At 40.7% G+C, this 26,409-nt stretch overlaps 2 protein-coding genes and 1 long non-coding RNA gene across 16 annotated transcripts in view; all 3 read right to left on the bottom strand.

Annotated features, from left to right (window-relative positions):
* Positions 1-2,981: 2,981 nt before the first annotated feature.
* On the bottom strand, positions 2,982-5,035 carry LOC131994945 (uncharacterized). The gene is made up of 4 exons (XR_009396986.1): positions 4,944-5,035; positions 4,464-4,875; positions 3,443-4,368; positions 2,982-3,384 (listed from the first exon to the last, which is right to left on the bottom strand). It is a non-coding gene; the product is annotated as an uncharacterized LOC131994945 (long non-coding RNA).
* A 905-nt stretch (positions 5,036-5,940) lies between these two features.
* LOC106095262 (serine protease 1) lies at positions 5,941-10,849 on the bottom strand. The gene is made up of 3 exons (XM_059362189.1): positions 10,486-10,849; positions 6,350-6,612; positions 5,941-6,281 (listed from the first exon to the last, which is right to left on the bottom strand). The coding sequence occupies exons 1-3, from the start codon at positions 10,758-10,760 to the stop codon at positions 5,968-5,970; spliced, it is 852 nt and encodes a 283-aa protein (XP_059218172.1). The 5' UTR covers positions 10,761-10,849; the 3' UTR covers positions 5,941-5,967.
* A 10,819-nt stretch (positions 10,850-21,668) lies between these two features.
* Positions 21,669-26,409, bottom strand: part of LOC106092293 (E3 ubiquitin-protein ligase Nedd-4) — a 51,951-nt gene continuing 47,210 nt past the window's right edge. For all 14 annotated transcript variants that reach the window (XM_013259111.2, XM_013259107.2, XM_013259109.2 and 11 more), the window contains 6 exons: positions 25,610-25,850; positions 25,425-25,549; positions 25,210-25,351; positions 23,072-23,228; positions 22,313-23,005; positions 21,669-22,233 (listed from right to left, as the gene is read on the bottom strand). In XM_013259111.2, coding sequence (XP_013114565.2) covers positions 22,131-22,233; positions 22,313-23,005; positions 23,072-23,228; positions 25,210-25,351; positions 25,425-25,549; positions 25,610-25,850 — 1,461 coding nt within the window. In that variant the 3' untranslated portion in view covers positions 21,669-22,130. The remainder of the gene's footprint in view (positions 22,234-22,312; positions 23,006-23,071; positions 23,229-25,209; positions 25,352-25,424; positions 25,550-25,609; positions 25,851-26,409) is intronic.

Here is a 26,409-nt window from a genome sequence, read left to right as displayed (position 1 = left end):
GCTTGCAATGGCTAATGAACCTAAAAGACCTAAGCGGTCGTTTGGCTCGTTGGTCATTGCAACTCCAGGGGTATAGCTTCGACATTGAGCACAGAAAAGGGAAAGACAACGTGGTGGCGGATATGCTGTCACGATTACCTACAGCTGACGAGATAGATATGAACCAGGTCTTGGAATTCGAGACGACTGAGTTTGAGAGTGAGGCGTATAAGGAGATTAGAGGGGTGGTGGAAAAGAATAAAGCACAATTGCCTGATCTCAAGATTGTGGATAATATGATTTTCAAGAAGGGCCATGCGTCGTATGACCCAGACACCCAAGAATTTCAGTGGAAACTGTGGATTCCTGAAGCTTTGACGCATACCCTAATAGAACAAGCCCACGACAACACCACTGCTGCTCATGGAGGAATATCCAAGACGTTGTATCGATTAAAAGAAAAATATTATTGGCCACAAATGGCATCACAAGTGCGACAATATGTAACCAATTGCGCTATATGCAAGGAAACCAAGCCCACCAATGAATATACTCAACCCACAATCGGTGACGAGGTGGTAACCCAACGTCCCTTTCAGAAGATCTATATAGATTTCTTGGGTAAATATCCGCGCTCCAAAAGTGGAAATGCCTTTATATTTATCGTGGTAGACCATTTCAGCAAATTCACGTTCCTGAAAGCGATGCGTGAGGCGACCGCTTCCAACGTGGTGAAATTTCTGATACAGGACATATTCCGAAAGTTTGGGGTGCCCGAAACGGTTCATAGCGACAACGGGGCTCAATTCGTATCGAAAACTTTTAAAGATATGATTGAAACATACGGTATAAACCATCTACAAACAGCACCCTACGCCCCACAGTCCAACGCATCCGAGCGGGTGAACCAATCGGTGCTGGCTGCCATCAGAGCCTATCTAGAAAATGATCACCGAGATTGGGATCTATACTTGACAGACATTGAATGTGCTCTTCGAACGTCGATTCATAGTGCGACAGGGGCAACCCCATTTTTCGCCCTATTTGGGTACAATATGTATACCCATGGCGCTGATTATAAACTAGCCCGAAAATTACATTCTATGTCTGATCACGAGATTGTGCAATTGAAAAGAGACGACAGAATGGACTTGATTCGTAATAAAATCAAACAGAATATGCATCAAGCTTACGAACGGAGCGCCAAGAGGTACAATGCGAGGGCTCGAATGGTAACATTTTCTCCTGGACAGGAAGTATACAAAAGGAATCATGTCCTAAGTGACTTTGGAAAAAATTTCAATGCTAAATTCGCCCGTAAATTCATAAAATGTCGTATCGTAAAACCGATAGGAAATAATATGTATTCCCTTGAGGATCTGAACGGAAAACCAATGGGGGTAAGTCATGTGAAGGACCTTAAAAGATAGACCAATGCCGCTGACGTGAACGCAGATCTAGTTTTGAGAAACATAAACGAATCCCTATTGAGTCGACTTTTGAGCATGGGTTACCAAGATTAAGCCAAACCATGTGACATTACTCTGTGACTGTCTTACCCAAATGTAGCAAATTGGGAAAATAGTTTTTGTTAACCATTGACATTGTTTGAAAAGTTAGACATAGCGAGATGCATTAGCTATCACTGGACTGAAGGTACCCGATTAGTTGTGGAATGTCTGATGATATCCTGTATTGGGTCGAAGTGGAACAAATCAGATCGTACATTAACACGGTGGGACAGGGCAACATGAAGACCTATTTCCTTTTTTTTTTTATGATGCACACTTTGTCACCATACTACCTACATTTTTTTCGACCACTGGTATATAGAAGTATGAGCAGTATGAATCGTAGCTTTGCTTGCGTCAGCTACCTGGGGGTCTAGATCAGTGAATGTTACCAAGAATACAATACAGGCCGAGAATACATTCCTGCAATATTTATACCTTTTCTTAAATACATTTCCCAACGCGGAATATGCTACATGACAATCGTTTGCAATGAGGTATATCACTTTAATGAAATTTAGATAACCATAATATTCACAACTCTCAAAACATCGTTTTCTTTTGTGTCCCAGTACCTAGTCCTGTGGAACCCGGTAATCATAGGCCGTATTGTCCAGTTACATATTATGAACTATTTGTATCCATATTTATATTGGGTAGTACATGGTTATGTTTTTTTGTGTTGTACGCATTTAGAAAAAAAAAAAAAAAAAAAAAAAAAAAAAGGAATCAAATATAAAATCTAACATTAGGGGTATGTCATGCCCTGTAAAACACCCTGAAATAATATTCCTATACATTGGCATAGTTTGTTTTTTTATCCGTTTTTCGATCCGTCCAGCTGGCGAATGTACGTCCGTCCGCGTAACATATCTACCCAATCTTACTAACGTTTTTCTAAAACACGTAAATTTTCCAGTAGGCGGTCACATTTGGTTATGCAAAAGCACGGGCAGATTTAAGCAAACCATACCTACGATTTCGCGTCAAAATACCACTTGATCGTTTGCAGTATTTTGTGCATTTGATGCATTAATATTTTTAAACATTCATGGCAAGCTTCGACCGCATAGGCCTTCAAACGGTTAGGCCCCTCACGGAAAAGATGAATTTCATTTAACTTTCAATGTACGTCTGTTTATGCACACATTAATTGTACGTACCATTGGGTACAACAACAATAACGTACCACTTTCTTATAACGATCGGCACATTTTGTGCTATTTTGATTTTTCCCACTGTTTCGCTGCTGCCATAATAAAAAGAAAACATCAACCACTGACTGCGTCATGCTTATATTTTCACTCCCAATAAGGGTGCATGTGTGTGGCATGCCAATAAGTACTTTGGCGACAGTATTTTTTTTATATCTATTTGTCCTCATGAAACACGAATATTTTGGCTGCAATAACGTACACTGAATTTTCATGATGGGCTGTAACTAAAACTATACCTGTTGCATCCTCATGTTTTGCACATAAATACGGTGAATCGGGGACATTATCTAGTATTTATTTCCACAATCATATTCGACCACTGTCACTAAATTCACAAACTATGCCTGTATGTTTTCATAAACCAGAAGGAACACAATCATTTCCATTTGGCCATGTGTTGTTTTTTTTTAATTCAAGAAAAAAACAAATGTCTACGGACACTAACTAGAGACAACCACAACGATCATGGTACCTGAGTGGATTTGGGCCATGGCATTCGACCTGGTTATGGTGATGGTGAAGGGGTCAATGGAAACATGAGGACAGGTAGAGATATTGGCACGACAACCCTCATGACCGATAGAGCTGGATTTTCGCAAATACGTTTTCACGCGCAAGTTCCACTGAATGGCCATGGCTTCGTCAATACCAGTAGTACGCCAACAACAACTACGAGCCTGTGGATGATATGTGAAATTAGTTTTTCTCTCATTTTCGTGAGACAGTCATACTTACCTACAGCGGCCATATAACGCCTAGAGCCCGGCATGAGACATCTCAGGCGTGGGTGTTCCCCACGTTGGAAATCCTACCTGTCCTGACACATCGTTGCCGTCTGCGGAGCCTCGCCGTTCCCCGATGTTTTGTTGCAGGCCACCCTAATGTGTTGGTGGCAGGGAAAGATGACACCGATTAGATGAGGGGGTGGGGGGTACGGTGTGATGGTGGTTATGGTTATTTCCATGATCGGCTGGTGCGATGCACGCCACCACCGATATCCAAAAGTTGACGGTTTCGCCGATAGGGAGATATTCCCAGATGAAGAACACACGTTTTCTTTTAAAGATGTAATTTTTAATTCTGGTGTGTTCTGCAGTGGGCTTCTGGTGGATGGATCGTGGTATCGTGGTGGTGGCGTGCGAGTGAATGGGGATGTGCGTAAAGTTGGCTGCGAACATCATGCGATCGAAGCCAGGGTTGGTTAACAATTAGTGAATTACGTGATGATACGCTAGGTACGTTGGCGTAGGGCGTAATGAGTGATTTTGTGAATTCAGTGCGGGTATGGACTTTAAGGCACGGTGGACATTGAAAGGCATTGATTGATATGCTATGGGGTATCATGTATGCTATTACCCCCAAGAAATTACAATGGTCTTGTGATTTTTATTTTGGCCAGGACCATGAGAAATCTGCACGATTTGTTCGAAGATTGGTCGTACGACCGTAGATGTATGTCGAGAGTGTGGCCACGTTAATCGAAATCGACCCCAGTGGGAAAAGGACGACCGATGTATTTGGGGAAAATGAGAATGGGCCTAAAAGAAAATAGCTAAAGAAAATGGGTTTGGCTGGAAAATTGGCTTGTGGCGGGAGGGTATGCGGGGATATATAAGCCTCATGAGCAAGCGAAAGAGCCATTCTAAGCCCAGCCAGTGAAACTGATCGTAGTCAAAAGAAAAAAAAAGAAATATTCATCAGTGTTTTTTTTTGTTGCCGATTTTATTTAAAATAATTAGTTTGTGTTAACTCATACCTTTGTAAGTAACAGGTGTAGTGGATATTGAGCGTGTGTAAAAGTAATTTGTTGTATTTTTGCCAACAGTCATAGCTGCACTGGTTTTCTGAGGACGGACGGCCAGTGCTTGTTTCTTTTTTTTGCGTGTGTGACGTTACATATTTGAGATTGGTGAATTCGCCATCCAACACGACTCATTCGTTGCCAAACTGCCAATAAATTGCCCGCGAAAGTTGATTCTAGATCCTGTGTGCTTTGCCCTTGGTTGCAGCAGCCGTGGAACCAACAATTGGTTAGCTACCATCATTTTATTCGGTTTGCCAGTAGCTCTACTGCAACTTGCGGCAGGAAACTGTGGCGTGTCGCGTGAATTGAAGCTCTGGTGAGCGTTTTGCTTCCCTCTCCGTCTGTGAAGACCGCGGGAGCGCTTCTGAAACGTTGGAAGAAGATTGTTAATTTGTGTCAAAAAAAAATTAAGGTAAAAGTAGATTCTGTTACCTGTGTGTGTCGTCCACCTATATCCAAGATTTCGTCCAAGTATATTCAGTATTGTGGCTGAGCGCTAGCTGCAAAGAAGAAGTTGAAAAATCAGCAAGAGCTAATTTTTTTTTTATTTGAACAAGAGAAACCATTATATACTAAAGAAAAAAAGAGAAAAGAAGAAAAAAAAAACAGATCCTAGGTTAGTTTTATATTTAACGTAGTGTTAATTGTTGTGTTTTGTAAAAGGAATAATAGCCTGAGGCTAAGAGAAATTGTGCCTCCCAGGGGGATTATATTGAATTGTCTATGAACCTTGTTTAGTTTTTTTTGTTGTGCCGAGAGAAGACATTAACGGCAAAAGATAACCAGATAAGCGAGCTCGTTTAGTGGTAGGTAATTTCTATGCGCTGGTATTAAAGCGAAAGACAAGGTTAAAGAAATATTCGGTTAGTCTTGCCTTAGGTGAATTGGGCGAAAAAAAAAAAAAGGGAAATTGTTTGTTTTGTTTTACCAGGTATTATTCTTTGTTTGTTTTGCAAAAAAAAAATAGTTGTAAATCCAGGTTAAGAAACAATTATATTTTTATAGCAAAATTTTCATATAATGTTCAGTTTTTTTTAGTTAATAAAATATGTGCTGATTGTAATGTGTAATAATTAAAATGACTATGTGTTGGTAAATTTGTAATTGCGGGGGCAGCGCGATGAAGTAGGTGCATAGCTTTGTGTGTGGAATTTGGGGTCCAAGTAGAAATATGGTAAGTGGATGCCTTGGACCATGGTTGGGCGGGCTAGCGCGGGATTGTGACATCAAGATCCCTGTGAAGAGTGTTTCCCCTTGAGTTTTTTTTGTTCGCAAGTAGTAAAGTTTTGTATGTGAAATAGTATCCCCCTCATTTTTTCGATGTTTGTGTGCAGGGTTTGTTTTGGCGGGTTGAGGCCCCTAGCCCTGAAAGTCTCACCACAGCTAACCGGTAGCCATTTCAAACGCCGACCAAGCGCACACATAACACTTTACAAGTTTTCGAGTGGCTGTTGTTCTAAATATTCGCCACTCCTGAGGTTTGATAAATCCAATTTAAATAGGAGGTTAAACGGGTAAAGACTGCAGGACTTCCATTTGTACAGCCCGAAGATTTGCCAAAGGAGGTAAGGCCAATAAGCATAAGACCATTAGAATCATCACTGATGGCCAAGGGTCCCCCCGAGTCGCCACTGCATGTGGATTTGCCCCCCGTGGTATCGATGCAAATATTGCTGGCCTTAACTGAGTTGCCATAGACAAATTGGCATTCAGGATTGGTGAGTGTATAGCGCACTACATATCTCAGATAAGTTGATATGCTGGGAGATGCTAAAATTTAAATTGGCATAATTGGCAACATGACATTTTAATGGAGTTATTGTTCAGAAGAATCATACCATCGTTCTCTCGACCCCATCCAGAGGTTATGGCTTCCAGATACTCATATGTTGGATGATTATCGTATAATTTTGGCAGCGGTATCGGTTGAATAGCATCGCTCAGCGCCACCTGTGCGGGAAGACGCATCAAAGCTATATCATTTTCTAAAGTTCCCAAATGAAAATGATGATGCAAGTGAATATCTATTAAGGCAACGCGGTAGGTTTTCTTGGGCTCCAAACGATGTGTAGATCCTAAATAGACAATCACACCGGTAATGCTATAGCGGTAAGAGACAAAGTTGTAATTATTTTAAGTTATAATTTATAATGAAGTATTGGCTTTGCACTAAGCATAATACAATACAATACATAGTTTTTTTTTTATTTTTTAATTTATTTTTATTTGTTCTAGCTGAATCGGGCCCGCTCCGCTGCTCCTTCTTTTACTTTATATGGAACAAAATTATTCTTTAAATATTTATTTTCGACAATTAAAGAGCTTTTAGTGAAAGATCATGCTACGAAAATAGTTCATGCATATCGCTAGACTAACATTACAACCATATAAGTGCCTTTATCTGAATCCCATTTGATCTTTATTGGACTACAAATTTTACTCGGAGGGTTTAATGTCATTTAAGTTTGGATATTAGATGTACTCCATTTTTGCAAATTGCAAATTTTGCGCGTGAACATTCCACTAAGGAGCAGGGGCAAACTTCTCACATATCAATGAGAGCAGTCCGATTCAAGTTTAAGCTCAATGATAAGGGCCTCCTTTTAATCGCCGAGTCCGAACGGCGTGCCGCAGTGCGCACCTCTTTGGAGAGAAGTTTTAGATGGCATAGTACCTCACAAATGTTGCCAACATTAGGAGGGAAAAACCACCGCTGAAATTTTTTTTCTGATGGTCTCGCCAGGTTTCGAACCCAGGCGGTGGGCTCCATACTCCATTCTTAAAAGTCTTTATTTCAGCCCAATATTCTCATGATATCCGATTTAGGGGTGTTTTCGGTTGTGAGGTGGCGCCCCAGGCACTTGGCCCTTAAAAAAAATATCAACATCGTGCTCTTCTCTCAAATACCATTTTTTAAACCCCAAATTGCCATTGGTTTAAGGAGAGTTTGTAGGATGAGGCGTCCCCCAAACACGTGACACAAAAATTTGTTTTCTAATCTCAAATATCTTTCATATAAACCACATATTGCCATAGTCGGTAAATTTTTACCCTTTGGGGAGTGTTTTGGGGAAGGGGCGGTGCCCCAAAAACATGGTCCCACATTGCCCCAAATACCTTTATCTGAGCCCCATATTGCGATGGTCAGCTAATATTTGTTGTTTGTGGGGTATTTGGGAAAAGGGATAGACTCCCAGAAAATTGGTCCCGAAAGTGGATTTCAATATCGTGCTCTACTCCCCAATGCCTTTCATTTGAGCCCCACATCGACATGGTTCGTAAATATGCCCTAATTAGGGGTGTTTTGCGGAGTGGGGTTGTCTCCCAAACATTTCGCCCTGAAAATATATCAACATCTCTATTCTCACATATCGATACATCATTTATTTGAAGCCCATATTGCCATTGGCCTCGATATTGGTTATCAAATTCGTTGCTTGCCTTATGTGGCTGCCATATCAGGTTATGTACCAATTAAAACCATATTTGGTGTTACAATCGGAATGAGGAAATTAGTCTAACCCCCATCCTATTATTTAGATATAGCTCCTCATAAAAAAATTTCATAAAATTTGGTTTCGATTTAGTCATACTACTCCCATCACCCTATTAAAACACGAGAAACCAAATTGATCACGTTGTGATAGATGGAAGGCATTCATCCAGCGTGTTAGATGTACGGTCGATCCGTGGAGCGAACATAGATTCGAATCATTACCTTGTTGCAGCCGTTCGAACATGGCGAGGAAAGTACGATCAGACACTACATGGAAGCTGGACGTTGAAAAGCTGCAAACACAAATGGCAGCGGCATACTCCACTCGACTGACCCAACTGCTTCATGAAAGCACTCCTTGTTCCGATGATATAATGGCGCAGTGGCAAACCATTGCCCACTCCATGGAAAATGCCGCGAAATCCGTACTTGGGTACCGGAAGCCTCCTCCAAGAAACCCATGGTACGACCAGGAGTGTCGAGGTGCTACTGAAGCCATGAATGCGTCATAAAGAACAACCCTGCAATCAGTAGCAACGCGCCAGATGAAGGAGAGGTATCGGAAGAAAAGGAGAGGGGAGAAACGTCTATTCCGCAGAAAGAAAAGAAAATGGAAGGACGTAAGTGTGAGCGAATTGAGATGTACAGGAGTCAGAATGAAGTCCGGAAATTCTACCAAAGAATTAAACATCAAACCGATGGCTTTGGTGTAGGCACATCCTCCTGCAGAGACAAAAAAGGAAATCTGGTAACTGACACAGATAACATGCTGATGATATGGAAAGAACATTTTACCCAACTGCTAGTGTTCTACGTTGACGGCGAAGAGGATGCCGCAGAACCAATCCCTGATGATGGTATAGAATGTTTACCTCCTAGTCAGAATGAGGTCCAAGTAGCAATGACCCGACTAAAGAACAACAAGGCAGCAGGAGCCGACGGGTTACCCGCTGAACCATGCGTATGCATCAGCTTATCTGCGCAATCTGGCTAGAAGAACGCATACCCGATGATTGGAACCTCAGCATACTATGTCCCGTATACAAGAAAGGAGACAAGACGGAATGTGCCAACTACAGAGGAATAAGTCTCCTCGAGCGTACTGTGTGAAAGATTAAAACCCAAAGTCAATGAGATAATTGGGCCCTATCAATGCGGCTTTAGACCTGGTAAATCCACCCTAGAACAGATATTCACACTGCGCCAAATCCTGGAAAAGACCCGAGAAGGACAAATCAACATCTACCTTCTCTTTGTTGACTACAAAGCCGCCTTCGATACTCCTTTACATTGAAAGGTATTTCAAGCCATGTCAGAGTTTGGTATCCCTGCAAAATTAATAAGACTCTGAAGGATGACACTTGCTGATACGCGTTCCTCAGTATGGGAGTAGAATAGGAAAGAATCTCTTCGAACCATTTAATACCAAACGAGGTTTCAGACAAGGAGACAGCCTATCGTGTGATCTCTTTAATATCCTGCTGGAGAAGATTATACGAGATGCAGATGTGAATAGATATGACACACTAATCACAAGAGAACACACGCTACTCGCATATATTGACGACATCGATATCATAGATCGGTCACCGGAAGTAGTAACTACAGCCTTTGAAAGAATCCAAAGAGAGTCAGTGAAAATGGGTCTGGCAGTAAGTGGAAATAAGACGAAATGGATGGTTTCAACTGCCAAGAAGCCCTGCACAACCGAGCAGATAAAGAAAATGGAGAAAGTTGGGAATCACAACTTTGAGACAGTCAGTAAGTTTATCTACTTTGGCACCACCGTAACCGAAACGAATGACACCAGTTTTGAGATTAAGGGAAGAAAAATACTGGCGAACAGATGCTACTTTGGACTAAGTAGGCAGTTTAGAAACAAGGTCACCTCTAGACAGACGAAGATTACACTATACAAGACACTGATACTACCCGTGCTGTTATATGTTTCTGAAGCATGGGTACTTGCGAAAGCAAATGAGGCAGTGCTTGGAGTATTTGAGAGAAAGATTCTTTGTAAAATATATGGATCAGTTTGCGTTAATGGAGAATATAGACGACGTATGAACCACGAGCTATATGAGCTGTATGACGACGATAGCATAGTTACACGCATCAAAATACAACAGCTGCCTTGGCTAGGTCATGTTGTCAGAATGGATGAAGAAGCTCCAGCAAAGAAGTCTTTTGAAGGCAAACATGGTGGTACACGCAAACCGGGAAGACCTAAAGCCCGATGGAAAGATCAAGTTGTGGGAGACACCTCGAATCTTGGTGTCAGAGATTTTAGAATGCGAGCAGAAAATCGAGGAGCTTAGAACGCTATTCTACGTTCGGCTAGTGAAACTCTCATATATATTTTTTTTATCCGATATGTTTTTTTCATGCATTTAAAACATTAACTGAATAAAATTTTTTTTTTAACATTGGTTTAATTTTACTTTTTAAGCTATAAAAATTGTTTTACAAAACGCCTACCTGTGTACACAATGTGCCGCTGTTACAATCCATTGATTTGAAATAAGACTTCCACCACACCAGGTGAATTTTCCGGGCGATGTCTCTATATTCAATCCCACTTGATAGGGGAATTGGTTTTCAGCAGCTATATCACCGCCAGATATGCGGTTTGTATTAAATTTATCGCTTATATGGGGGACATGATCTAAATTGATGGCATTTACAAATGTGCCAAATACCCATATAATCAATAGGGCGAAATAGATTTCTTTCCAACTATTTCGCGTGAACATGGTAATGAATAGACAAAATGTAGACTTCACTTGTTATGGAGTTTGTTAGGCGGCGGCCAAAGCTTTTAATCACTCTATATATGTTGATTTAATGTTCTATACTAGCATGGCCCTGACATATGCCTGTCATTTTATAAAGACTGAAGATACGAATCAAATGCATCGTTAGCTAGTATATCTCTATTACCCCCCCCCCCCCCCCCCCCCCCCCCCATTGTGTTTGTTGTCTGCATGTGCTTTCATTTTCAAGATTATCTAAAAGATAATGCTACAAATAAACATAAATAAGCAAATGTTCCTAGAACTTATTTTAACATTCAAATTTTCACTTCGGTATTGATTAATTTAGTAAAAGACAAAAAAATGTTAACGCCATATCCATGGGCGTCGAATGGATTAGAAATATGTGGGGGGCATTTCGTTAAAATTACTTTACTTACTTTAATTGGCTATGACAGAATATTTGTTCCACTAGCCGAACGTAGAATAGCGTTCCAAGCGCCTCGATCTTCTGCACTCATTCTAAAATCTCTGACACCAAGTTTCGAGGTATTTCCCACAACTTCATCTTTCCATCGGGCTTTTGGTCTTCCCGGTTTGCCTTCAAAATACTTTTTTGCTGGAGCTTCTTCATTTACTCTGACAACATGACCTAGCCAACGCAGCCGTTGTATTTTGATGCGTGTAACTATGCTATCGTCGTCATACAGCTCATACAGCTCGTGGTTCATACATCGCCTATATTCTCCATTAACGCAAACTGGTGCATATATTTTACGAAGAATCTTTCTCTCAAATACTCCAAGCACTGCCTCATTTGCTTTCGCAAGTACCCATGCTTCAGAAACATATAACAGCACGGGTAGTATCAGTGTCTTGTATAGTGTAATCTTCGTCTGTCGAGAGGTGGCCTTGTTTCTAAACTGCCTACTTAGTCCAAAGTAGCATCTGTTTGCCAGTATTATTCTTCGCTTAATCTCAAAACTGATGTCATTCGTTTCGGTTACGGCGGTGCCGAGGTAGATAAAGTAATTGCCCATCTCAAAGTTGTGGTTCCCAAATCTCTCCATATTTATACCCTCCACCATAGGATGGGGGTATACTAATTTCGTCATTCTGTTTGTAACACCTCGAAATATCCGTCTAAGACCCCATAAAGTTTATGAATTCTTGATTGTCATGTCATTTTAAGTCGAACTAGCCATGTCCGTCTGTCTGTCGAAAGCACGCTAACTTTTGAAGGAGTAGAGCTAGCCGCTTGTAATGTTGCACAAATACTTCTTATGGGTGTAGATCGGTTGGGATTGTAAATGGATCAAATCGGTCCATGTTTTGATATAACTGCCATATAAACCGATCTTGGGTCTTGACTTCTTGAGCCTCTAAAGGGCACAATTCTCGCCTGATTTGACTGAAATTTTGCACATAGTGTTTTGATATAACTTCCAACATAATCTGATATAGCTGCTATATAAACCGATCTTGGGTCTTGACTTCTTAAGCTTTTAGAAAGCGCAATTCCTATCCGATTTGGCTGTAATTTTGCACGTGGTGTTTTGGTATCACTTCCAACATTTACGAAGTATCGTCCAAATCGGTCCATACCCGTATATAGCTGCCATATAAACCGATCTGGGATCTTGACTTCTTGAGCTTTTAGATAGCGTAATTCTCATCCGACTTGGCACAAATTTTGTACAACGGCTTCTTCCATGACCTTCAACATACGTCTCTAATATGGTCTGAATCGATCTATAGCTTGACACAGCTCCCATATAAACCGATCTCCCGCTTTTGCTTCTTAATCCCCGAATCGGACTATAACTTGACATAGCTCCTCCTCCTCCTCCGTCCATATTCATTATTCTTTGTTTGCCTAAAAAGAGATACTGCACAAAGAACTCGACAGATGCGATCCATGGTGGAGGGTATATATGATTCGGCCCGGCCGAACTTAGCACGCTTTTACTTGTCTTTATCTGCTCGGTTATGCAGGGCTTTTTGGGAGTTGAAACCATCCATTTCGTCTTATCTCCATTTACTGTCAGACCCATTTTCACTGACTCTCTTTCGATTCTTTCAAAGGCTGCAGTTACTACTTCGGCATAGGCGAGTAGCATGTGCTCTCTTGTGATTAGTGTGCCATATCTATTCACATCTGCATCTCGTGTAATCTTCTCCAGCAGCATATTAAAGAGATCACACGATAGGCTGTCTCCTTGTCTGAAACCTCGTTTGGTGTTAAATGGTTCGGAGAGATTCTTTCCTATTCTTACTGAGGAACGCCTATCAGCTAGTGTCATCCTTCAGAGTCTTATCAATTTTGCAGGGATGCCAAACTCAGACATGGCTTGAAATACCTTTGAACGTAAAGGAGTATCGAAGGCGGCTTTGTAGTCAACAAAGAGATGGTAGGTGTTGATTTGTCCTTCTCGGGTCTTTTCCAGGTTTGTGCGCAGTGTGAATATCTGGTCTAGGGTGGATTTACCAGATCTAAACCCGCATAGATAGGGCTCAATTATCTCATTGACTTTAGGTTTTAATCTTTCACACAGTACGCTCGAGAGTATCTTGTAAGCGATGGGGAGGAGACTTATTCCTCTGTAGTTGGCACATTCCGTCGTGTCTCCTTTCTTGTGTACGGGACATAGTATGCTGAGGTTCCAATCATCGGGTATGCATTCTTCTATCCAGATTGCGCAGATAAGCTGATGCATACGTCTTATCAGCGTGTCGCCTCCGGTCTTAATAGTTCAGCGGGTAAACCCGTCGGCTCCTACTGCCTTGTTTCTTTAGTCGGGTTACTGGTACTTGGACCTTATTCTGACTAGGACGTAAACATTCTATACCATTATCATTCTTATCTTCGCCGCCAACATCGTAACACTAGCAGTTGGGTAAAATGTTCTTTCCATATCCTCAGCATGTTATCTGCGTTAGTTACCAGATTTCCTTCTTTGCCTCTGCAGGAGGATGTGCCTGCACCAAAGCCATCGGTTTGATGTTTAATTCTTTGGTAGAATTTCCGGACTTCATTCTGACTCCTGTACATCTCAATTCGCTCACACTCTCACATCTTTCCATTTCCCTTTCTTTCTGCAGAATAGACGTTTCTCCTCTCTCCTTTTCTCCCGATACCTCTCCTTCATCTGGCGCGTTGCTAGTGATTGCAGGGTTGCTCTATATGACGCATGGCTTGGCTTCAGTAGCATCTCGACACTCTTGGTCATACCATGGGTTTCTTGGAGGAGGCTTCCGTTACCCAAGTACGGATTTCGCGGTATTTTCCATGGAGTGGGCAATAGTTTGCCACTGCGCCATTATATCATCGGAACAAGGAGTGCTTTCATGAAGCAGTTGGGTCAGTCGATTGGAGTATGCCACTGCCATCTGTTGTGTTTGCAGCTTTTCAATGTCCAGCTTCCATGCAGTGTCAGATCGTACTTTCCTTGTCATGTTCAAACGAGTGTGAACCTTTGCTGCAACAAGGTAATGATCCGAATCTGTATTCGCTCCACGGATCGATTGTACATCTAACACGTTGGATGAATGCCTTCCCTCTATCACAACGTGATCAATTTATTCCTCGTGTTTTGATCGGGTGACAGCCCTGTGGCTTTGTGAATATTTTTATGTTGAAATCTGGTGCTACTAACTACCATGTTTTTTGCCGCGGCGTAATCAATCAGCCTCAACCCATTACTGGACGATATCTCGTGGAGGCTCAACTTTCCCACTGTTGGACCAAAAATGTCTTCCTTCCCTATCTTTGAAATAAAATCTCCCAGAATGATTTTAATATCATGGGCGGGGCAGCGGTCATATTCTCTCTCTTGGCACTCGTAGAAAATATCCTTGGTCTGCTCGTCTTTGTCTTCCGTCGGGGCATGGCCACAAATAAGGCTGATGTTGAAGAATTTGGCTTTTATGCGGATTGTGGCTAGCCTCTCATCCACCGGGGTAAAGCTGGAGACAAGGTGTTTCAGTCTTCGACTAACCACAAATCCACAGACAAATTCATGCCTCGTGTTATGGCAGCACCATAGCATAGTTCGTCACCGTTTGGTGTTGTAGTGACGCCATTCCCAGTCCATCGCACTTCCTGTAAGGCGCTAATATCTGCCTTGTAAAATGCAAATGCAAATTTTGCCCATGAACATTCCACTAAGGAACAGGGGCAAACTTCTCACCTATCAATGAGTGCAGTCCGAATCAAGTTTAAGCTCAATGACAAGGGGCCTCCTTTTTATAGCCGAGTCCGAACGGCGTGCCGCAATGCGACACCTCTTTGGAGAGAAGTTTTACATGGCATAGTACCTCACAAATGTTGCCAGCATTGGGAGGGGAAAACCACCGCTGAAAATTTTTTCTGATGGTCTCGCCAGAATTCGAACCCAGGCGTTCAGCGTCATAGACGGACATGCTAACCCCTGCGCTACGGTGATCTGCCTTGTACTTCTCTAATACATCCGTGGGCGAGTATACTGCACTTTCTCTATAAAGAGTGCGGACATTGCAGGTGCAGATCGGCAAATTATGGTTCTTTTATCGTTTGCGTGGGTCGTCAACGTTGGGGGGGGGGGTCCGTTTCTACAATTCCTTTGTTTCTCATAGTAGTTCTCATAGTTTTCCGGGGGCGGATTACTGGCCCAGCGCCCCAAACGCATGGGTTTTGTGGGATTGCACACGTACCCCTTGTTATTGCAAGCCGCTTGCTCCAAGATCCGACGCTCGCCTCCAGCCGCCCCTAACCTGGGAACAGACACTGATGTTGGCCATTGGTTATTTGAAGGCGCCAATAACTTGCCTTGTCATCTCGAGTATCATTGGCACTCAGTATTTAATTAAGAGCCAGTGCCACCTAACTCCTCACTGAGACTCTCCTCTCGAAAATCGCTGACTGTCCGCGGCCGCATTCGCTCGCCGCTAGCCGCCCCCAACCTGGGAACAGACGCTGATGTTGGCTATTGGTTATTTGAAGGCGCCAATAACTTGCCTTGTCATCTCGAGTATCATTGGCACTCAGTATTTAATTAAGAGCCAGTGCCACCTGACTCCTCACTGAGACTCTCCTCTCGAAAATCGCTGACTGTCCGCGGCCGCATTTGCAGCTACTCCGCATAAAAACGGAGCTTTCCACCATCCGCAACCTGTGAACGCGCCCGGTAGCTTTCAGCTAAGCTACCCGTGATAACGATGGACACCACACAAGTCGGAGCTCAAAGTTCAAGCCTGTGTAGGCTATGTTATTTATGTTCTAAGTCTCAGTTTGTTGGCGAAAGTGATAAAGGAAACCCCATCCCTTACTTCGCTCTCTTTCTTAAAAAGTGAAATTTGACACAAGTTAAATTCCTAGTGTTAATCAAGTCTAAGTGTGTTTAGCCGGCAGTTGCTTTAGTTACTTTTTTAAACCCTCCAGGATGGGGGTACGAGTATACAAACTTCGTCATTCCATTTGTAATACATCGATATATTGGTCTAAGACCCCTTCATCTTGATCGCCATCACAATTTATGTCGATCCAGCCATGTCTGTCCGTCCATCCGTCTGTATGTCTGTCAGTCGAAATCACGCTAACTTTCAAAGGAGTAAAGCTTGGCGCTTGTAGGTCGGTCCGGATTGTAAATGTCAAGTATGGTCCTGATCGGACCAAAACCTGATATAGCGCCCGCATAAACCGATCTCCCGATTGCAGTTCTTAAGCCCCTAGAGAGCGTAAATCTTGACTGATTGAACTGAGATTTTGCAGAATGACTTTTTCTATGACCTTCAATATACATGCCGGATATGGTCCAAAGCGGTCCTATAGCGGTAAAATAGCTCCTATATAAACCGATCTCCCGATTTTACTTATTGAGCCCCTAGAAAACGCAATTCTAATCCCATTTGGCTAAAATTTTGCACAATCACTTCTACCAGGGTCTTCAACATCCAAACCCAGTACGGCCCCAATCGGTCCATAACCTGGTATAGCTCCAATAGCTTGGCCATTCTTATCAATAATCCATTGTTTGTCTCTGAAAAAGATACCGGGCAAAGAACTTGACAAATTTGATCCTTAGTGGTGGAGTTCGTCCCTGGCGAACTTAGCACGCTTTATTTTTTTTTTTTTTAATAATAAAAATTTCCAATCTAAGCTATTCAACTTAATGAATTCGTTTCGAGTTATTTTAACAAAATACTTAAGTATTGACCACTATCTATTTTTTTTTTAAATGGTTTGAGTTCGATTATCTGGACGCCAGACAACGTCATATGACAATTGACAATTATCTCATGTTCTGCATGTAATTAATACCATTTTGAATGTACCCTACTTTATATTTTTTTAATTTGTACTACAAACAAAGATAGATTTAAAAAGAATGATTATTTGCTAGATATAGAAATTTTTATAGAAATAAAGACTCTTAATGGTTGTTTTGGCCAAAAATAAGTAAAGGGTGTTAAGTTCGGTTGCATCGGATCTTCTTTACCCAGCACCATGGATCTTATATGCCGAGTTCTTTGTAGGGTTTCTCCTAGGGGTGATCAATTCGGTTTTTAACAAGTAAAAAGGCGTTAAGTTCGGCCGGGCCGAACTTTGGATACCCACCACCTCGGGTATATGTATATGTAAACCGCCTTTCATCAAAATTCGGTGAAAAATTCATAACTTATGTCACATATCAGTTATATTAAAATATGTTCCGATTTGGACCAAATACTAATAAGTACAGTAGATATATCTAAAAATAAACCGATCTGAACCATATACGACACGGATGTCGAAAAGCCTAACATAAGACTTTGCCAAATTTCAGTGATATCGGATTATAAATGCGAATTTTATGGGGCCAAGACTTGAAATCAACATATCGGTCTACATGGCAGCTATATTCAAATCTGGACCGATTTGGGCCAAGTTGCATAAAAATGTCGAAGAGTCTAACTTAAAGCACTGTCCCAAATTTCGGCGAAATCGGACAATAAATGCCTCTTTTATGGGCCCAAAAAACTTAAATCGAGAGATCGGTCTATATGGCAGCTATATTCAAATCTAGACCGATCTGGGCAAAATTGAAGAAGGAAGTCGAAGAGCCTAACTAAACTCACTGTCTCAAATTTCAGCGACATCAGACAATAAATGCGTCTTTTATGGCCCCAAAACCTAAGACCTAGATATCGGTCTATATGGCAGATATATCCAAATCTGGACCGATATTTGCGATATTGCAAAAGTATGTCTAGGGGCTTCATTTAATTTACTGTCCCGAATTTCGGCGACATCGAACAATAAATGAGCATTTTATGGGCCCAAAACCTTAAATCATGAAATCGGTCTATATGGCAGCTATATCCAAATCTGAACCGATCTGGGCCAAATTAAAGACAGATTTCGAAGGGCCTAAGACAACTCACTGTCCCAAACTTCAGCAAAATCGGATAATAAATGTGGCTTTTATGGCTTTAAGACCCTAAATCGGAGGATCGGTCTATATGGCAGCTATATCCAAATCTGTACCAATCTGGGCCGAAGGATGTCGATGGGCCTAACACAATTAACTGTCTCGAATTTCATCAAAATCGGATAATAAATATGGCTTTTGTGGGCCTAAGACCCGAAATCGGAGGATCGGTCTATATGGCAGCTATATCCAAATCTGGACCGATCTGAGCCAAATTGACGAAGGATGTTGAAGGGCCTAACACAACTTCCTGTCCCAAATTTCATCAAAATCGGATAATAAATATGGCTTTTGTGGGCCTAAAACCCGAAATCGGAGGATCGGTCTATATGGGGGCTATATCAAGATATAGTCCGATATAGCTCATCTTCGAACTTAACCTGCTTATGGACAAAAAAAGAATCTGTGCAAAATTTCAGCTCAATATCTCTTTTTAAAGACTGTAGCGTGATTTCAACAGACAGACGGACAGACGGACGGACATATCTAGATCGTCTTAGATTTTTACGCTGATCAAGAATATATATACTTTATAGGGTCGGACATGGATATTTCGATGTGTTGCAAACGGAATGACAAAATGAATATACCCCCATCCTTCGGTGGTGGGTATAAAAACCGGATTTTCGGTTATGTGAGTTCAATATACTAATCGATTAGGAGGCCACCGTAGCGCAGAGGTTAGTATATCCGTCTATGACGCTGAACGTCTGGGTTCGAATCCTGGCGAGACCATCAGAAAAAAAATTCAGCGGTGGTTTTCCCCTCCTAATGCTGACAACATTTGTGAGGTACTATGCCATGTAAAACTTCTCTCTAAAGAGGTGTCACACTGCGGCATGCCCGAAGTGAACCGATCGGGACAGTATGGGATTCAAATGAAAGTTATTCAAGAAAAGAGTACGTATTTCATAATAAAAGTTGGGTCCAAGTACCTGGGGGGCCGCCCCAGCCCCAAAACCCCTTAAAATAGGTATATTTCACGATCATGGCAATATGGACTCAAATGAAAGGTATTCGGGAGTAGATTACGAATATGGGCAGGAAGTAGGAATAGGCTTTATAATCTATTGACAATGGAAGGGGGCGGACCCTTCACCGTTACCCTAAAAGCGCCACCCAAAATCAAAAGTGGACCGATAAAGACAATATGGGTATCAAATAAAAAGTATGCGAGAGTAGATAACGAATCTGGCATACAAATTCATGTCGAAGTATAGGGGGTCACCCCAGCCCCACAAAAACGCCCAAAATGGACATTTTTAGATATCGGGGGGAGGCGGACCCTCCCCCTTGCCCCAAAAAAACTTCTCTAAACAGATATATTCGAAGTTCATGTCGATATGGGACTCAAATGAAATATATTAGGCAGTAGATTACAAATATGGCATAAAACATTAGGTCCAAGTAATGGGAGGTCGCCCACCCCCAAATGGGCATATTAGCCGACCATGGCTATATGAAAAGGCTAAAATGAAAGGTATTAGGGCGTAGATTACGAATATGACATTAAAATTTGCGTTCAAGTATAGGTGGCGCTTTTCCTCCCAAAAAATAAAAATGAAAGGTAGAGTAGAAAACAAATTTGCTATCCAATTTAGGAGCCAAGTGTTTTGGGGTACGCCCTAAAGCACCCCCGTAAAGTGAACTTCATTTCTGGTTGGAATAAAGAACGAATTTGATATCTATTCCCAGCCCCAAAACACCCTCCAAACGGTTCATATTTACCGGCCATGGCAATACGGGGGTCAAATTAAAGAGATTTGGAACGTACAACACGAATTTTATATCCATATTTGAGTCGAAGTGTCTGAGGTGCCAATCCTCCCCTAATGAGAACATTACTGTTAGGAAGAACATTACCACCAGGAATCGAGAAGGGACAAATTCTCATTCTCATTCCTAAGCCCCTACAATAAAAAAATAATGTTCTTAATATTTTATGACCATTTAGCGAAGAAAGCTGGATTTAATGATTTTGATATCAAATAGAACCTGCTGTTAAAAGAAGTAGGGTTATTGCCATAATTTTTTTTTTAGAATCATCAAATGTAACAAGACATTAAAACAGATTCCAGAAATCTCACTCCTAAGAATTTTAAGAAATTTTTTGATTGATTTTTGATTTTTGGGATATAAAAAAATAACCGACTTTCGATAAGCCAATTTTCCCCCAAAACATGACGGGAAAAATTGTTGTAACTGGTTTCAGTCGTCTACTTTAGACCAATCCAAATTTCATTGCGCTACCTCTTTAGAATTTTTCTTTCTAGAATTTTTCTAAGGCAGCTCTATTCTTGAATATTTTTCGTTGTTAATGTAACCTGGGCACACGGAGCAGCAGCAAGCAAGCGCTGCCTAGCGTTCGAAGCCATTTATTGCACTGTGTTGCCAATCAGTGCAAAATTCAGCTCTGACTTTATGACCAATTGTCACCGCTGATGGGTCAGTTCCTACACGCAATAGCGACTACAATTTTCAAAAAAAAAATTGAGTTTTTTTTACCAATTTTACAGTAACAGAAGAATTTTGGCAATTTTATCGATTTTGAAAAAAAAAAATGGGGTGGGCCCCCACCAAAATTAAATCCTGGCTCCCATATATATGTTTGTCCGATTTGCAGTAATTACGCAATATAATGGTCATTTGTTAACCGATTCTCTCGAAATTTGGCAGGAGGGATTTTCTCTTGACTCACCGCCGATGGGTCAGTTCCGGCACCCAATAGTGACTACAATTTTCAAAAAAAAAAGTTGAGGTTTTTTTTTACCAATTTCACAGTAACAGAAGAATTTTGGCAATTTTCGATTTCGAAAAAGAAGTGGGGTGGACCCCCCCCAAAAAAAAATTAAATCCTGGCTACGTCCCTGGCTCCCAATTTGCAATAATTATGCAATATAATGGTCATTTGTTAACCGATTCTCTCCAAATTTGGCAGCAGGTATTTTCTCTTGACTCTCTTGACATTACTGGTGAATTTCATAGAAATTGGCCCAGATTTAGATATAGCTGTCATATATGTATAAAGCCCGATTTTCACTCCAAGAGCCACTGCAAGCGCATATATTGACCAATCATGCCAAAATTTAGTACAACGCTTTCCTCGACGACTTCCAGAGGAAACTAACAAGTTTGCTCGAAATTGGTTGGGATTTAGTATATATTTTAGAAACAGGGCAATTTGAAATAATGTTGTCATTTGTCAACTTTAGTTAGTACAGTTCGAAGATATTTGCTCGAAATGTGATACAAATGGTTTAATAACCCACCTGAAAACATACGCCGAGGTCCATCAAAATTAGTTCAGAATTAGATATATCTCTCACATTGTATTTATAGGATAGGTGTAGGGTATTCCGATTTTGCCTTTCCTTACTGGTTTCTTGTTGAGTTTTTTTTTTCCGAAAAGTCCCACCACAAACTATGCTAAAAAAAAAATGATGCAATTAACAGTTTCAAGTATAGTTGTTCAAGTAATTGTCAAATAATTTATTTTTCTATAGTTATCGCGTCTGCTTTAATTACAAACATATTAGTAAAAATTATGATTATACAAAAAGAAAAAACAAGAAGGGGAAACAGGCAAATAAATAAGTACAAGTGTTTTTGGAAAAAGGCCACGACTTAATTACGCGTCTATTGTGTATTTATTTAGTCTTCGTTGTATGATGGTTTCGAAACATTCGTAGACTGGATCGGCTATGGCCATTCTTGGCGGCGTAATTTTCTTCTTTTTTCTTTCTTTTTTTTTTGTTTTCCAAAAAGTTGGTATTTTCGATTTTTGTTTAGGAATTATGATTGTCGCCATCATTGTGGTCCACTCTGAGGGGCGACGCCATCGTTGTGATTGTGAATACCCATAATAGAAACGTAAGCATTTGCATCCATCATTATTATCAGCATTATCATGAACAAGTTGTTGTTAATCGACTCCAGCAAAGCCCTGACTTCCCTCGATGGCTTTAATAAGTTTGTCCTTTAATTGCAAATAGCCTTCATAAGGAGGCAGATCCAAGCGATTGAAACTGTATTTAAAAAAGAAGGAGACAAAGTTATCGAAAATGGAAAATCTTTTGATAAGACAGACAGTCAGTAGCTACATACCATGTATGGGCCCTTGGATAGTTATTGGGTGTACCCCATTTCTCAATGGTGAACATTTGGGGGCCATTCGACCCATACAATTCCTTAAAACCATTCATAGGTACACGAGAGGTGCCTGTAACAAACTGCAGCAAACGTGAGCGCATCTCATTGGGGAAGGAGAGCACAGCTCTCCAAAACCATTGTATGATAATGTGATTTTGATGATAGTCGCCCTTGTAAAGGGTGTTCTCGCGCCAATCCTTGACATCGATATTTTGTATGCCACACATGAGCAGCTCCAACTCATGTTCATCGAATATTTTGATTATATTCAAGGGTATGATGGAACCAAATCCATCCAAGAAGGCAGTCATTTGTTCTTTGACACGCGCCACAAAACGCCATTCAATAACCAGTTTGATGTATTCATCTTTGTTATCGTCGGTCACCTCAATATTGGCACCACCCGGTTTCAATTCATGCTGGCTCTTTTGCCCAAAAGTGTCCTCATCGACACAGAACGTTAACTCCAGTTGACGGGGATCATTCTCCTTAATCCACATAAGGGAATTATAATATTCCGTATCCACTGATTCCATGTCCTTGAGATCAATAGCCTTTTGTAACATCATTTTATAGAAGGGGCGTATGAAGAAGGCATCCAAAAGTTTGCCATGATACACGGCCATGCCAGCTATGCGACCAATGAATCTTGAATTATCAGAAAACTTATTAGAACTACTTAGAACTTATCAAAAACTCATTTTTAAAACTTACTTGAAGTAGTGCAAATGGTCTTCATTGCAGAGACCACTGCCATTATTTATTTGTAGTGTATAATTATCCATGGCAGAATACTCGAAAAGGCCATAATAGGGATTGAACATTTCCTTGGAGAGCAAATAGAACCATTCTCTGGCCAAGCCACCATAATCTGAAATATTTTCAAATAAAAAGGAACAAATGAAACAAAACAACAAGAAGGTTATAAGAAATTAGTAAGAAATCAATCAAAAATAAAACTTTCGCAATGATTTTTATACCCACCACCGAAGGATGGGGGTATATTAATTTTGTCATTCCCTTTGCAACACATCGAAATATGCATTTCCGACCCTATAAAGTATGCCATGTCCGTCCGTCTGTCTGTTGAAATCACGCTACAGTCTTTAAAAATAGTGATATTGAGCTGAAATTTTGCACGTATTCTTTTCTTTTGTCCATTAGCAGGTTAAGTTTGAAGATGGGCTACATCGGACTATATCTTGATATAGCTCCCATATTTTATTGTCTTAGGTCCATAAAAGCCACATTTATTATCCGATTTTGCTGAAATTTAGGACAGTGAGTTGTGTTAGGCCCTTCGACATCTTTCTTCAATTTGGTCCACATCGGTTTAGATTTGGATATATCTGCCATATAGACCGATCCGCCGATTTAGGGTCTTAGGCCCATAAAAGCCACATATATTAACCGATTTTGCTAAAATTTGGTACAGTGAGTTGTGTTAGGCCAGTCGATATCCTTCTCAATTTGGCCCACATCGGTCCAGATTTGGATATAGCTGCCATATAGACCGATCCGCTGATTTAAGGTTTTGGGCCCATTTTGGGCGCATTTATGGACCTAAATTTGGGACAGTGAGTTGTGTTAAGCTCCTCGACATCTTTCTGCAATATGGCCCAGTTCAGTTCAGATTTGGATATATCTGTCATATAGACCGATCCGCCGATTTAGGGTCTTAGGCCCATTAAGGCCACATTTATTAACCGATTTTGCTAAAATTTGGTACAGTGAGTTGTGCTAGGCCAGCCGACATCCTTCTTCAATTTGGCCCAGATTTGGATATAGCTGCCATATAAACCGATCCGCCGATTAAAGGTTTTGGGCCCATAAAAGGCGCATTTATTGACCGATTTTGCCTAAATTTGGAACAGTGAGTTGTGTTGGGCTCTTCGATATCTTTGGATTTGGATATAGCTGCCATATAGACCGATCTCTCGATTTAAGGCTTTGGACCCATAAAAGGCGCATTTATTGTCCGATGTAGCTGAAATTTGGGACAGTGAGTTAAATTAGGTCCGTCGACATCTTTCTGCAATATGGCCCAGATCGGTTCAGATTTGGATATAGCTACCATATAAACGGATCTGACGATTTAAGGTTTTGGGCCCATAAAACCGCATTTATTGTCCGCTTTCGCCGAAATTTGGGACAGTGAGTTGTGTTAGGCCCTTCAACATTCTTCTTTAATTTGGCTTGGATCAGTCCAGATTTGGATATAGATGCCATATAGACCGATCTCTCGATTTAAGATTTTGGGCCCATAAAAGGCGCATTTATTGTCCGATTTCGCTGAAATTTCGGACAGTGAGTTTTGTAAGGCCCTTCGATATCCCTCTTCAATTTGGCCCAGCTCGGTTCAGATTTTGATATTACGGCCATATAGACCGATCTCTCGATTTAAGGTCTTGGGCCCATAAAAGCCAGATTTATTATCGGAATTTGCTGAAATTTGACACAGTGCCTTATGTTAGGCTTTTCGACGTCCGTATCGTATATGGTTTAGATCGGTCTATATCTGGATATGGCTACCAAAAATCCAATATTTGTTTTTTATACTTGTACTTATTAGTCCACTCAATGTCCGTGTCAATTTTGGTCCAAATCGGACCAGATTTGGATATAACTGCTATGGGGCATAAATAATGCATTTTTCGCCGGATTACGATGAAAGGTGGTTTACATATATACCCGGTGGTATATATGTACTTTGGTGGTGGGTATCCAAAGTTCGGCCCGGCCGAACTTAACGCCTTTTTACTTGTTGTATTAACATTTATTGTGAGTTTTTTCATTTGCTCGTCTGTGGACCAAACTTAAGTATTTTTTTTTGCTGCCATCACATTCCTTACCTAAACCAGTTTCTCCTTCAAATTCTACCCACAGCTTGGTCTTCAATAAATCAGTTTTGGTTACTTGGCTAATAATCCTGTATGAGTCCTCTAATATTGATATACGACGAACACGCACTTCAAATTTATTGGGTACATTGGTCTGCAAAAAACATTTCCAAAAATTGTTATTCCATAAGGGCTAAGATGATTCAACAAAATTTCATAGCACTTACAGGTTTCCTAAGATGACTCTTGAAATATTCATATTTTTGTTTGTAATCCCTGGAATAAGGTACCGCTTGTCCGGCAATATTTGGATTTGACAGTCGTGGATCTTCCCATTGTGTTGTTCTTGTGTCTGCAAAATATCCAGAGTATGATTTCATATCACTGAGAAGGTTAATTTTTGTAATCTTACTGTGATCAATATAAAATACACGCCCATCTGTGTGTACGCGTTCCTCCCAACCCTCGGGTAATGGTCCCAAATCATCTTCAACACGCCGTGTCTGATTTGGCATGGGACTGGCGCGTCCATTACGTGGATCTATCCAAGTGGTACGCCTTGAGGCATGATCAATGAAGAATGTACGACCATTGGGTGCTACCTGCATGGACCATCGAGGAGGAAGGGGTTCTTCATCTGCGCTAGGGGCAGCCTGAAAGAAAAAATATTAAAAATTAAACTTCTATTTGATTTCTTTGGATAATATTTTCCAAGTAAATTGTCCCCGAAAATTAATTTTCTATGCAAAAATCAAAACTGCGCAAATATTTTCACAAATTCAAAATTTTACAAACCCTTTTAAAAAAAATCATAATTTGACATAATTTTCCAAAAACATTGAGAACCCATAAAAATTTCTTTAAAATTTTTCTTCGTCAAAATTAAGCAAATTGTCATGCCATTTTCTTTGAAATCATATTTCTACTATGTAAAGCAGGGTACTGTGTTCTGTTGTCAGAATTGTTGTGAAACAATTTATTTAAACATATGATGAGAGTGTTGCCAATATGCATTTTATTGCAAAAAACGCTTTTTGAGATATTCTGCAATAAGGAAACAATGTTTTGTGAAAACTTTCCATAATGAACGATTTTAATACCATCCCTAAGCGTAAATGAGAGTTTGTTCACATTTTTCATTTTTAAGTTTATCGTACTGAGTTTGACAGGTATTCGCGTGAAAAGACGAACAGATTACCAACTTTTAATCAA

Source organism: Stomoxys calcitrans, chromosome 1, assembly GCF_963082655.1.
Source record: "Stomoxys calcitrans chromosome 1, idStoCalc2.1, whole genome shotgun sequence".
Lineage (NCBI taxonomy): Eukaryota > Metazoa > Arthropoda > Insecta > Diptera > Muscidae > Stomoxys > Stomoxys calcitrans.
This window is presented reverse-complemented; position numbering and strand designations above follow the sequence as displayed.

What these genes read in the sequence shown, in the direction of transcription:
- LOC106095262 (XM_059362189.1), bottom strand. Translation starts at nt 10,760, where the DNA reads ATGTTCACGCGAAATAGTTGGAAAGAAATCTATTTCGCCCTATTGATT. An exon ending in GCGGCACATTGTGTACACAG is followed by an intron (nt 6,613 to 10,485) that starts GTAGGCGTTTTG and finishes TTACCGCTATAG; the next exon opens with CATTACCGGTGTGATTGTCT. An exon ending in ATGGGGTCGAGAGAACGATG is followed by an intron (nt 6,282 to 6,349) that starts GTATGATTCTTC and finishes TTTAAATTTTAG; the next exon opens with CATCTCCCAGCATATCAACT.